The sequence below is a fragment of the Anas acuta genome, chromosome 21, assembly GCF_963932015.1.
Source record: "Anas acuta chromosome 21, bAnaAcu1.1, whole genome shotgun sequence".
Classification (NCBI taxonomy): Eukaryota; Metazoa; Chordata; class Aves; order Anseriformes; family Anatidae; genus Anas; species Anas acuta.
In genome coordinates this window covers 5,275,100-5,289,012 of record NC_088999.1, presented here as the reverse complement: position 1 = coordinate 5,289,012, position 13,913 = coordinate 5,275,100, and the positions used below count along the sequence as shown (strand labels likewise).

Sequence of the window (13,913 nt, the reverse complement as noted above, 5' to 3'; positions counted from 1 at the left end):
AGCAGCATCCAGAGGGGAGCCGAGCGAGGGTGCTGCAGCAGCACTGGCCGGGGCCCTGCAGCCCGGAGGGGCCCCTCGCCCTCCCCAGAGCGCAGCAACCCACCGTGATTTATGTGGCACTCGTGCAATTGATGTGCTTTGTGCCTGGGGACAGTTAAATGGTAGCTCTGTCATTAGTTTAAGCAGAGGTTAAAGGTGATCAATAACAAGGGTTTCATGCCCAATTGATCACCCCTCGCTATTTATTTCTGGCTTTTGCTTTCCATCCCGTGGTGCTTTTAGAAATAGTAATTAAAGACATAACAAGTGTTCCACTAAGCAGAATATCAAACGCTCCAGGGATCGATCCCGCACGCTCCCCTCGGTGCCGCTGAGCTCTGCCCATCCCCAGCAGCATCTGGGGGCCGTGAGCCCCCACCTGGGGGCACAGCGTGATGGAGGGTGCCAGGATGGGGGGCGTTTACCTGCAGAGCAGATCCGACCTTTTTGTTCCTGCAGCACCCAGCTGCGGCCCCAAATCTCAGCCCCACGCTGCGCCCCAGAACCCCCGGCTCATCCCAAATGCAGCACCCAGATGTGACCCACGGAGAGGAGCCCATGGGTTGGCAAACATTCAGGGATTATTTCTGGTTTTGTCTTTCTGGTGACCGCAGCCACTTTCTGGAGGTTGCAGGTATCCCTGGCTGAGAGAGAGCCAGCGGTGGGAGCCTTCAGGAGCTGGGGAGGTTCACATCACAGCTCACCGCATTAGGAGCTAAGCTGCTCCGAGGAGCTGCACGTTCTCACTGGAAAATGAAATTGCGTGTTGCTGTAGAGAATAAACAGTCATTTTAAGAAAAAAAAAAAAAAAAAAAAAAAAAAGAAAGAAAAAGAGCTCAGAACCCTTCTGTCAGGAGCAAATCCCATTTGTGTTTCCATGCCCACGAACAAGAGCACAGCTCTCACACCTACCTTGGGCCATGCAGGGCAGGAGGGCTGCAGGGCTGCAGATGCCCGCTGCTTCTTTTGGCACCGTTTGCTGCAGGAGCATCCTTCACAGGGTCAATGACGACGATGTGCAGGCTGCTCTGCAGGCACCGGCGGGCTCAGCACGTGTCCTCCACACAGAGGAGCGCGGGTGACTCCAGCTCTGCTCCCTGAAGTGACAACATTCAAAGGAAAAACCCCAAAACACAACACCCCGCGTGGTTTGCAGCCTGCGCCACGAGACACGAGGTTTGCCTGTGGTGGAGGTTGGCGGGGTCACGCAGCCTGCCAGGCACCCAGCTTCTCCTCCGTGGCTGCAGGGACAGCAGAGCCCCGAGTGGCACCCAAGGGACCATCGGCACCCCGTCGGATCCTCCCAGGCTCGGCAGCACGAGTCGGTGCACCTGATCAGGAGAGAAGTGATCGTATGTGCCCACATTGGGAGAATAGAAGAGGAAAGAAGAGCAACAGGAGATCTGGGAGCAAAGTCTGGGAGCTCTGATACCCTGATCCTAGAGGAAAGTCTCTGCTGCAGGTCCGGCCACTGCCCTTGGGACCGCAGCTCTCTGACTGCCTGTGCTGCTCTCAATCTACTTGAAAAGCCATCACTTCAATTTTCAGGTTTAAAAAAATGACCGAACAAAACTTTTCCGCTTTATATATGTAATTAAAGACACCTGACGCAACGGCCTGACTCTTCAAAACCAAGCCTGCAAGGGACTGCAAAAGATGCAAACGTGGCAATCTCAACTTCTCTTTTTCCTAGAGTTTTTTGGCTGCAAATTTAAAGCCAGCACCACCTCAAAGCTGCACGAAGGGTGAGCAGGAGGCACGAATACACACTGAGCTCAAGGCACTGAAAAGTCAGAGGATTAATACAACGAAATGAAAAACTGCCCATTACCTTCCTCACACCTTGCAGCGATCCCCTGGCGAGGGGCAGGCACTTCCACGGAGCACCCGACAGCTCTGGTGCACGCTCACGACATCTGCAAGGATTTGTGGGCACTATTTTGTTCCCTTTCCAGGCACCCAGCTGTGCAGGATACAGCCCCCGGGACAGGGAGCTGCAGAGTTTCAGCTCCCCACAGCCCTTCCTAAACCCGGCGACAAAAAAAGCCAGCTTGGAAGCACTGCAGAAGAAATACTGCTCCTCGGCGTGCTGCCTGCTGTCCCTCCCGGCCTCACAGCGATCGCTGCAGGGATTAAAAAGCAAAAGGACCTGGGAGAGCAATAACCCAGCAGAGGGGTCGGGACTGCAAAACCTGGCGTGCCCACGAGGAAATCCAGCGGGGTGCTGGAGGTGGGACACAGCTTCATGGGGCAGGGTGCTCCGAAATAGAATATAATTGATAAAAAAAATACCTTTAAAGTTTGGCAGGGACAGCACTCCCCTCTGTAGCAGGTGCTCTCAGGTGCAGGAGCCAGGGCGCCGCGCGCCAACACATCCCTGCTCTGCGCCGCTTCCAGCCGATAACATTCGTTTTGACCAACCCCCAAAATAATGCGATATCGGGGAGCATGAAACATTCATGAGGGCTGCTCTAACGTACACGTTGGATGTGGCACGCAGCACCGCGCGCCCTAATGCTGCCTCTGCAGCCTCGTAATCCCCGTGCCCGGCGTGATGGGCTGCGCGCAGGAGCCAGCTCTCATTAGTCCTAATTGAAACGAGGGGGAACTTTCGCAGGCGAGTTTCCATGAATCACAAAGGCAAACATCTGCTGATTGCCCTTATTGGTATTTCTGTGCCCAGGTGGGAGCTGTGAGCACAGTTATGCTCAGCAGCAAACGACAAGCGGCAGCGATGCCGGGCGCCCGCACATCAGTGCTGCTCGGTGCCGTGGGGTTGTATGAAGGGTTTAAGGAGCTGCTGCCCCGTGCCTTGTGCCTTCCCCAAACACCGTGGTGCTGGGCAGAGCCCGTGCCCTGCTCCTGCAGGTTGTTGGGGCTGCCCCTTCCAGGAGGCTCTGTCCTGCCAGGTCTGAGCAGTGCTGAGAATGTCAGCGAGCCCAGACACTGTCCCCTGCGGGCATGTAGAGGACACTGGGGGCTTACAACAGCCCCCCAGGCCCTGCCCAGAGCTGATCAGCTCCTGGGTGTGCTCCCCTCCTGCACCCAAACCCAGTTTGTCAGCTGGGATGGGCTCCTCTCTGACACCCGGCTGCAAGGAGCTGCAGATCCCCTGTGGGCACAAACCCCTTTTACTGCGGGTACCCGCGAAGTAACAGCACCGACTGAGCCCTCCCGGGGCTGATCCAGCCCCAACCAAGCAGCGGCAGCATGAGTTAAAGCATCGAGTTAAAGCGCATGCAAACATCGGTGGCGTTAGCACAGAATTAAAATATACGCTCAGGCAGGCGGTGCTGAAATCCCTCCTTGCCGGAGAGCCAGCGAGCAGGGACGGGTCGAGGTGGGAACGAGCTTCCAGGGTGCTAACGCTGATGCTCCACATTTACACGTAGAGATGAGCTCCTGAGCTCCCGCTGCTGCTTTAGCTGCTCGGGGACAGTCTGCACGGCCGGCTGCCATCGGGCTCTGAGCAGGTTGCAGTGAGCAGAGGAGATCGGGTTCAGCTGAAAGCATAAAATGAATACGGCATCAATAATTACACGAGACCGTGCCTAGCAAGGCAGAGTGCCGGGCTGAGTCCCTCCTGCACTTCTTACAGGACAAGCACTCCCTGCAAGTGGCAGTGGTGACAGTCTAAGACAAGAAATCTTAGAACCAAGGTGGATTTTGGCACGCCACAACCTTTTGCTGAGGACACAGGAAAACCGAGCAGCAGCTAAGCACCTTCTTTATATTTATCTTTCTTTCTTCTATATATAGCAACTAACTCCCCCCTCTTATAAAAATTATAATAATAAAAAAATAAACAGCAGTCTGCTGAATATTGCCTGCCTTAGAGAAAAACGCAGTTTCCTAAAATCGCGGACATCCAGCATGGGGCAGAGCAGCTCCTGCTGCTCCTCTGCAGTTCCTGCAGCTCCTGCTGCTCCACTGCCTCACCTCCACACACCCCAGCCCTTGCTTCCCGGCCAGGAGCTGGACAGGGGAGCTCAGAACACTGCTGCTCATGCTGCAGGGGATGGCTTCAGCCCGGTGCCGAGCAAGTGAGGCCAAAGCAAAGCCCCCGTGCATGTGCAGAGCTCCCCACAGGGCTGCAGGCAGCAGCACCCAGCACTCCCGGTCCTGGGTCATGGGACAGGGACGCACAGAGCTCCCCTGCCCTTTCCTTGTCCTGTTTGGAATATTTTGCGCATCCTACTTGGAATATTCTTCTGTTTTGTTTGTGCATCGCTAAGCAGCTCTTTATACGTCTGCTTTTCCTTCATGTACCAACATCACAGTCCTACCTTCATGCGCTTGGCTCCTGGTCCAACCGTACAAGCTCACACCTTCACTTCAGCGAGAAAAAACAGAGGAAAAAAAAACAAAAACAAAAGAAGAAAATATATATAAAAAAGCAACTCTCCCTCCAGTAATTGCTATTTAATCCTTGACCAAGAAAACTAACAAGTTCTCCTAAGTGAGGCGAACCTTTGGGGCATTTGCTTCGCAGAGCAGCTGAGCACCGCGGCGCTGCACAAATCAGATGTAGAAAGTGTATTTTATTTTTGCTGCTCAACAGCACGAGAGAGCTAAGGCAGCGGGGCCGCCGGCGCCTTATCCAATCTGACAAAGCGCACAACCCAAGGGTGCTCGTCCTCCCCGGCACTCACAGCGCATCTCATCCGTTACAGGAACGCGATGTGAAAACCGACCCTTCCCTCCCAAGTATGAGCGTGGATCCTCTTTGCCAGGCAGGTTGGTTCAGAGAGAGGCTACTGAAATCGTTCCTAGCCTAGAAAAGCCGTGCACTTACTCATTCAATGCAAACAAGTTTGTTTCCTTGAAAAAGAATAAATATATAGAGCCTTTTGTTTGGTGGGTCTTCCTTACAGCCCGGCTGTCAGCGAGATTCTTAAGGAAAGGCTGCAGAGTTGCAGCGTTACCAAACATCGAGCACAATGGGCTGTGTGTGAAGCACACAAAAGACCGGCTAAGGGAAGATTTCACTGTTGATAATAAATTTAAATACTTTCTCCACACATCAACTTGAACCCTTGTTTCCACGCATTTATCATCACGCTCCTGTACTTTTTTTTTTTAAGCAGAGTGTTTAATCTAAGCTACCGCATACACTCAGCAATTTAGAAATTAGAAAATATTCGGTAAACACAGAAAAACTTTTAGAACCCAGGACTTACTTTAACAGCCCTACAGTTCCGTGCTTTTATAGGAAAAAGTCACATCAGCAAGAAAAGGAATCGAAGCCTGAAACAAACCTGACAAAACACACAGCGCCCATCGAATCCTTCACGTGTGATTTCTGGCTAGGCTCTGCGTGCCAAGGGAAGTTGTTAACGCGCTGACCTGCAGCACCGGCCAGCTGAGTTGTTCAAAGTGAGCCACAGCTCTCCGCACTTGCAAGCAAACAGGGGTTAACAAAATAACTGCTCAGAGCGACTTTATTTTAAAATCTCAAAAACAGTTTAGCAGAATTCTGAACGAGCAACACTTTGCATTTTTGAATGGTCCAATGCGGAACACCTACAGTGAGAGATGCTGAGAACGCAATAATTCATTACACGATCCACTGCAAATGCGTTGCTGCTTAGGGAAATTTTACACACAGATACACCCCAAAGGCACAGAATGCAACAAAACCAAGCTGTAGCAAACACAAGAATTTTCATGTGGAGATTTTAAAGCATAAATTACATTTGGTATGTAAAAAATACATTTATATCTGAATTTATACGCGGGGTTATCACTAGGAGATCCCTTTTCAGCCTGCTCTTTCACAGCACGCACTTCGTACCAAGGGTTGAGCAGGGAATCTAGCGAGTGCCAGACGTTCAAGACCATACGTTAAGTTCTCTGCTAAATAAAAAGAAAGCATTTGGTGCTTTACCACCGGATTTCTAAGTATTTCCCCAGTGCAAGAGCTCTGCATAGGCACGTTTCAAAAGTTCTCCCGACACACACAAAACACCGCTGGAATCAAAGGACCCGCAAAGGCAAACTCAATCCTCACGTGCGACTTTTCCTGGTGTCTGCTGCAAGAGAAGAGGTTAAGGAGAGCTGCGAGCTGATCCTTCCACAAACAGACGAGCACGGCAGCGACATTTTCAGCCTCTCCCGGCGTAACCACAAACCAGCGGGGCACGGAGCCACGGAGGGGGAAAGCGGTGGCATCGGAAAACCCCCGGAGCGCGCTTGGGGCGAGGAGAGGGAGTCTTCTTTGCTACCCCGCGGGGCATTATTTCGTTATTTCGGTGAGCAGCGGGGAGAAGTCACGCTTCCTGGACGGCAAAAAGTTGCGGTCGGGGCAGCGAAGGGCTCCGCACCCCCAGCACCGCGGCCGGCCGCTCGCACAAGCGCCCCGACGGAGCCCCCCGGGGAGCTGGGGGGGGGGACAACGGGGGCAGCCTCAGGACAACGGCGACCCCTCGGGGGTCACCTCGGGAGCCCGGTCCCGTCCCCGCAGCCCGCAAAGACGACACGAGACCGGTTCCTGGGTAAATGGTTTATGTAAGTAATAAAATATTTACTATAACATAAATAGAAACGCACCCTCGCAGTCTACAGTGGTTTTTGCAATAAAGATACAAACAAAAAACCGAAACCAAAGGGGAAAGGGGGGGGGGGGGGGGGGGAGACTGGGGTGGGGGGAACGAACCGAACCTACCAACGGGAGGGGCAGAGCTCCGCGCACGGTTAGAAAATAAATAGAAACGGGCCGGGAGCGCGGCGCGGTGCCCTCGGGGCGAGCCCGGCGGCCGCAGCGGGGGCTCCGGCGGCCCCGCGGGGGAGGGAATAAATTAGAGATCGCAAACCTTTGGCTACTTCTGCTGCGGCCGGCGCCCCCAATAAATAGCGCTGCGGGCGGGCGGCCGGGCCGGGCCAGTCCGAGGAATAAATTATAGGGGCGGCCGCTCCCGCTCCGCCGCCGCCGTCGGGGCTCGGCGGCGGGGCCGGGGCAGTCAGGGCACGGCGGCGGGGAGCCCGTGGTGCAGCGGCGAGGTGTCCGCCTGTGCGTAAACGTCCTCCATCGGGGGGTGCGGGCCCCCGGCCGGCGTCATGCGCTTCTCCTTCTGCCGCCGGTTGCAGAACCAGACCCGCACCACCTCCTTCTCCAGCTGCAGGGAGTCCGCCAGGGAGGTGATCTCGTGCGCCGAGGGCTTGGGGCACTTGAGGAAGTGGTTCTCCAGGGCGCCCTTGACGCCCACCTCGATGGAGGTGCGCTTCTTGCGCTTCCTGCCCTGCGCCGCGATCTTGTCCAGGTTGGTGGGGCTGCCCGTGCTGGAGTCCGTCTCCTCCAGCCACTTGTTGAGCAGCGGCTTCAGCTTGCACATGTTCTTGAAGCTCAGCTGCAGCGCCTCGAAGCGGCAGATGGTGGTCTGCGAGAAGACGTTCCCGTACAGGGTGCCCAGCGCCAGCCCCACGTCGGCCTGGGTGAAGCCCAGCTTGATCCGCCGCTGCTTGAACTGCTTGGCGAACTGCTCCAGGTCGTCGGAGCTGGGCGCGTCCTCGTCCGACGGCTCGGGCGGCCCCAGCGGCGGCGGCGAAGCCGCCAGCTCGTGGCCCCCGGCCTCCTCGGCTCCCAGCGGGTCCCGCAGCCCGTGGTGCAGCGCGGGGCCGGGCGGGCCCAGCATGCCGTTGAGCCCCCCGTAGGGCTGCGCGTACAGCAGCGGCTGCCCCGACGGCGGCGACATGGGCGGCAGGTGGTGCGCTCCGCCCTGCGCCCAGCCGCCCGCCGCGCCGCCCGCCGCCGCCTGGTGCACGAGGTGCGGCCGGTGATGGAAAGCGGCCGGCGGAGGAGGAGGAGGAGGATGGGGGGGCAGCTCATCTCGGGGCCCCCCCGGGCCGCCCTTGCCGTGCTCGGCCGCCGCCAGGTGCGCCCCACCGGGGGGTCCCCCGCCGCCTCCTCCACCTCCTCCTCCTCCACCTCCACCACCACCTCCTCCGCTGCCCCAATCCGTGCCGGCGCTGGGCAGCCACTGGTGGTGGGGCAGCGCGGCGGGGGCCAGCCCCTGCAGGTAGTCGTGGTGCATCATCTTCTGCACGTCGCGGTACGTGGCGGCCTGCGGCAGCCGCTCCCCGTCGGGGTGCAGCAGCGCGGCGCCGCGCGGCAGGTACTGGGCGGCGGCGGCCATGGCCGTGTGCGCCGCGCCGCCCCGCGCCCCGCTTTAGAGCCCCGCGCCGCGCCGCCGCGCCGCCGCGCGCCGGACACGCCCCCCGCGCCCCATTGGTCGGCCGCCGGCGCGCGCCGCTCGCCTATAGGCCGGGAGGAGGCGGGGGGGCGCGCCCCCCGCGGGCCCGGCTGCTATTGGTGGGAGGGAGGGGAGGCGGCGGGGGGGGGGATTGGTGGAGGGGGCGTGGCCTGAGTGGGAGGGGGGGAGGGAGGAGGGCGGGGATTGGAGGAGGGGCGTTCATTCATGCCGGGCGGCTCGAGGCCACGTGGGGGGCTGGGGGGCGACGGGCGCGGGGCTGGGGAGGGGCAGGGGGGGTGCGGGGCGGGGCGGGGTGGGGTGGGGTGGGATGGGACGGGACGGTACTGGATGGGATGGGGCAGGGTGTGCTTTGTGGGACGGTGCTGGACGGGGTGGTGCTGGGTAGGATGGTGCGGGGCAGTGTGGGGAGGTGCGGGACGTGGTGCTTTGCGGGACGGGGCGGTACAGAATCACAGAATCACAGAATTTCTAGGTTGGAAGAGACCTCAAGATCATCGAGTCCAACCTCTGACCTAACGCTAACAGCCCCCACTAAACCATATCCCTAAGCTCTACATCTAAACGTCTTTTAAAGACCTCCAGGGATACAGGATACAGGGTACAGGGTACAGGATCCAGGGGTACAGCACTTATGGAACAGCACCGCGTGGTGTGGTTAAGTACGGTGAGATACGGTACGGTACAGCATGGTGCTGTATGGGACGGTGCTGTGTGGTGCAGTGTGGTACAGCGCAGCACGGTGCAATATAGCACGATACAGCACAGCATGGTGCAATACAGCATGGTACAGCACAGCACACTGCAATATAGCACCGTACGGCATGGTCCAGAATGGTACAGCAGGGTACAGGTCAGTACCGCACAACATGGTGCAGTACAGCACGGTACAGCACTGCGTGGTATGCCTGGTATGGTGCCATCCTGTACGGTGCTGTATGGCACTGGTGCAGCACGTTACGGTACGGCACAGCCTGGTACTGTAGGGCACGGTAAGGTACGGTACAGCTTGGGGCCACACAGCACCCATGGTCTGACACAGCCCAGCCCAGCACGCTGCAGAGCCCGCCTGATGCCCCAGCTCACATCCGTGTCTGTCACCTGCAGTGTCCTCACTCCCCCCAGCCCCTTTTCCAGCCCCCAAGCTGGGAAGAGCCCCTCGTTCTGGAGGCACGTCGCTGCCCTCTGCCTTGAAGCCTCCTCATCCCAGTGCACAAAGTGTCATTTGGCCCAGCACTGGCAGGTATCTGTGGCTGGGAGAACATCCCCAGCGCGGCTGCCTGCTGGTTAACGCCTGGATCGTGGTGCTGAGGGCAGTGCCCAGGCTCCAGGCAGGTGGGGGGGCTCCTTCTGAAGCTCCTTCCCCATCCCATAAAGCTCCAAGGGCCAAGGGGAGAGGATCCGAGACCGTTTGGGCGTCATGGGAAATGTGGGGCTTGGGGAGGAGAAAGGAGCAGCCTCAGAGGCAAGTCCCTGAGCCGGTTTGCGGGTTGGCACGGGATAAAGGGTGGAGGAGTTTGTGGGAAAAGACAAGGACAACAAGCAACGGACGTGTCTGGCGGTGCTGGGAGAGGGGCAAGGGACACCTTAATTAACCCAGCTCCAGACTTCGTTTGGGGCTCGAGGCCTGAAGTGAATCAGGATGGGCACCGGGAACATTAATCACTTCTGAAAATTAATCTCTTCGCCTCCGTGCTCCCATTTGTAACATGGGAGCAGAGCCGGTGACCTTTGCCAAGGGCTTGGGCGAGCAACAAACCTCCGGATCAATACGAGTACGAGCGCCACATGTCAATGGCCACGCGCTGACGCCCAGCTCCCTGCCGGGGGGACACCTGGGCACGGTGGTCCCCGGGGCTGCCAGACCTGGCAGGCTCCGTTTCGCGCCATCCTTGCCAAATTGGACAAGTTTGGGTTTGAACGTGGGCATTTTTTGGCTGTGATGTGCAATGGGTTCCTTTCGCTGAGCCCGGTACCTCCCTTCAGGTGTACGGCCCTGGGAAGAGGCAGGACCTTGCAGGACAGATGGCTTCCATAGATCACAGAGCACATTTCACTAGGAAAATAATGCTTGCTTTTTTTTTTTTTTTTCATCTTTTCCCAAGGAATCCTTTGCAAACGCTGCCTACGTCTGTAATGAATATAACCCTTTCTGATGATTCAGTGACGTGCTGTAAAATATCATACTTGGATAAGCATTTTCTGTGTGTTTTTTTCTGACCCAGACTCATATTCATGTCAGCTCTGCATGATGCAGTGCCGTAATATTCAAATTTTTGGTAGCCAATTGCTCTTGATATTTATATCCATTTTTAAGGGAATCACAATGAATAAATGTGCCCAGCTCTAACTTTATGCAAAATAAGCTGTGTGTAAATCAGTAAATCATTAGTAGGAATTAATCACTTCCAAAGGCTGAGGTCTGGATCTCCTTTCAAACTCCTGTTTACGTGTTTCAGAACTCACCAGAGGAGAAAATACAACGTGATAACTTGGGTCCCCATCGCAGCCCATTCAGGTGGTAACACAGGTTTGTGCCTGATCAAATGATCTTTTCAAACCAAGGTGTCGGGCACAGACTGTGCTCTGGGCTTGTTTTCCTAAATAAAAGTTGAATTTAGAGGCTGGAAACAGCAAAGAACAGAGGATGAGAAAATCCCATTTAACGCTTCCCTCTGTAACTCCACCTCCAGAACTGAGAGCCAGGTGGCAAAGTCTCTCTTTCGTAAAACAACGGGAAGGAGGTGAAGGCAAAGGAGAGACGTGACCCTAAGTCGAGCAGCAAGGGAGGGGGTGAGAGGTGGCCTCATAAACACCAACTTCCAGGGCTGGATGTGCCTCTCGTGGCCCCTTCCCCATGCAGAGGTAACACTGCCTGAGAGGCTCTGTCGGTATTTGAGGAGGTTGAAAGAGCCTGTGCTTTTTCATTATTACATTTTATTTTTTTTTTTTACAGAGCTTTTCCACAGCTGTATCATCCAGCAAATCCCTGCAGGAGGGCGTCCAAGTTTTCTAGCAAAAGGCAGCTCCTTCATTATGCCTTACCAGGAATATTGGCATGCAGTCCCTTCCCTGTTCAAGGAATAAACAACCCCATGGGCGATGTTCGATATTATTCATTCTCTGTGTGACTGTGACAGCATCAGAAGGCGCCTACCTAATGCAGCTGGAGCTGTGCCGGGGGAGGACGGATCGGGGCGAGCTGGGCGTGTGGGGAAGGGGGGCTGGGGGTGCTGGTGGCAGCACCCCAGCCCCATCTGGATCCAGGTGATGGGGGTGTTTGGGCTTGCTGCTGCTCGAGGATGCTCTGTGATGAGGGACTGTGTTGCACCAGGACACTGCAGGGAGCCTGTCCCCAGGGAGCTGGAGGAATTCTCCCCGTGGGTTTGTGCAGGAGGTGCTGGTTCCCCCTCCGCTCTCCTCCCGGTTTAGGTTCAGCCCCCATGCGATGCCAACGGGATCTGCGAGGCTTGGTGGTGCAGGGCCAGTGAGTGAGTGATAACTTAGTAAGTGGTAACTTAGAAGTTAGTGGCTGAGATGACAGTGATTTTAATTACAAAACTAGTGAGGAAGGGAAACACACAGTGACTCGTGGAGAATGGTTGATGCTCACCATGGTTAGCACAAAGTATATATGGTCCTGTAACCACCTGAAAATTGTCCACAAAGAATTGTTCTCACAAGGCCAAGATGAATGCAAAAGATGCTGTTGTGATCTTTTATTGAATCAATGAAACTCAGATTAAGCAGTCACTAAATTCCTATTTACACAACAGACCTTAATGGCTCCAAAGGAAGCACTCAAATGCAGTCGACAAATAATCCCTATTTATGAAAGCCCCGTAATATGCATTTACATAATCCCCACTTTAAAAAGCTGTATCAGCTCTAAAGTTCCTCAGCTCAGAGATATGCCCCGGGGGATTAGAAGCACCAACCAAAACAAAGGCAAGCAGAACGCAGGATGCACGCAGCCACACGAGCACCGACAGCCCCGTGCCCAGCGGGGCACCAGGACGGCATCCCGGCCCCATGCACACACCCAGGAGCGCACGCACAGCTCTGTGGGGGGCTCCGTGTGATTTTGGGCACACACGATGAGTCCCTTTTGGCTTCTTGAGCTGTTTTTTCCCCCCTAAATATCCCCTCGCTTAATCACGTGTGCCCACTGCCCTAAAGAAACAGCTCAGCTGCATGAATGGCCTGGGAGGGCCGCGGCAGCTTTCGGAAGCGGTCGGCTTGGCGTGGAGCCAGCGGGCCCCGGGTTTTATTCATCCTCGAGAGGACCGGACGCTTGCTAATATTCCCACGTGATGGATGGGGCATTTTGCTGTCGGAGGTGCTGTCCTTGAGATAAGAAGTATGACAGGGCAGGGATCCGCACCCAGCATGTTAATGCCGCTGGAGGGTTTGAATAAAGAAGAGCCGTGCCTCGCTGTGGCAAACAAGCCGGCCCTGAAATGCTGATTGTCCAAAAGCAGTGCGGGTTTGGGATATTGATTTGTTACCTGCTTTAATTTTAGTCTGATGAGCAGCCGTCCGTTGTGTAGGAGTGAAATGCCACGGGGGTCGTTTGGTGACACGGAAACGTCACAGTCCTGGTGGCTGGTGAGGTACAGACTGGGTTCAGTCAGGCTAAGAAAGGGAAAAACACAGAGCAGAATTCATTCCCAGCTTCAGAGAGATGCAAGCACTGCCAGTACGATAACCATGTGTGCGTGCCTTTTGTTTCAAACTCTGCCATTTATAATACAAATAAAACTCAGGGAAATATTGGGATTTACCTGCAGCGAACGCCAGCGTGCCAGCGATGGGGTTTTATCTGCAAAAAACTCCCCCCTTCCCAAAGCTCCCAGCTTGTCAGCCAGCTCCTAAGGTGCTGCGAGCCCCGTGCCCAGAGCAATTGCCCAGGTTGCCCTCACCCATGCCCGGTCCTTCTCCAGTAGCCAAATGGGCTTCTCCTGGTTTGCCAGGGCAGGGCAGGTCCCGAGCTCCCATTTCTCATTCAGCAGGGGCCGTTCCTGCCCTCCTGGCCCCGAAGCTGCCTGCACTCAGCCCTCGGGGAGCCTCCTGCAGGCGGTGGGGGTAACGGGAGGGCTCGGCACTGGCCTGCAGGGCACGAAGCATTTCTCCTCCAAATAACACAAAATGCTTGGGGATTCTGCTCGGCGGGTCCCGAGCGCCGTTCCACCTTAATAATGGAGCTCGTGAGCGAAGGTTTCCATTTAATGAGGCTCTTTGCAGTTTACATAAAACAACCATATGAATAAATACTCAGTTTAGAAAAGATAAGACCTGGGGATGAGTTTGGCGGGGGTTCAGCGCGGAGGATTATGCATACAGCAGATAAAGGTGCCTACAGTCGTGCCGTCACTTGATCTTGTCAATCTGAAACCACCTCCAACTCGGAGCAGCAGCCCGTGCTCGCCGATGCACAACCGGTAACGGGAGCTGGGGAATGCCCACGCCTGGACCCGGCCAACCCCAGGAGCTCTCGTGTCCCCCTGCCTCCCTGGCAGCTGTGAGCACAGCCCCTGCAGCAACCTGCTCAGAGCCTGCCGAGGGAGGAGAATCGCACAGGGACCCCTCACTTGCCACCTTCCAGACAGATTCAGCGTCGGACTCGTGTCCCTTTCGTCTTCCCACCCTGTGCTGATTACCCCAACG

At 56.1% G+C, this 13,913-nt stretch overlaps 1 protein-coding gene and 1 long non-coding RNA gene across 3 annotated transcripts in view; both read right to left on the bottom strand.

Moving 5' to 3' along the window:
- Positions 1-6,561: 6,561 nt before the first annotated feature.
- Positions 6,562-8,228, bottom strand: POU3F1 (POU class 3 homeobox 1). The gene has a single exon (XM_068657938.1). It carries the CDS (start codon positions 8,169-8,171, stop codon positions 6,999-7,001), a length of 1,173 nt encoding a protein of 390 aa, XP_068514039.1. The 5' UTR covers positions 8,172-8,228; the 3' UTR covers positions 6,562-6,998.
- Positions 8,229-12,025: 3,797 nt separating this feature from the next.
- The window catches only part of LOC137843081 (uncharacterized), a 50,072-nt gene continuing 48,184 nt past the window's right edge, over positions 12,026-13,913 (bottom strand). Inside the window, exons 7-8 of one of the 2 annotated variants that reach the window (XR_011089339.1) lie at positions 12,755-12,881; positions 12,026-12,647 (exon numbers count right to left, since the gene is read on the bottom strand). This is a non-coding gene — a long non-coding RNA (uncharacterized lncRNA). Of the gene's footprint in view, positions 12,882-13,913 lie in introns of both variants that reach the window. The other variant, XR_011089338.1, reaches the window with a different exon arrangement.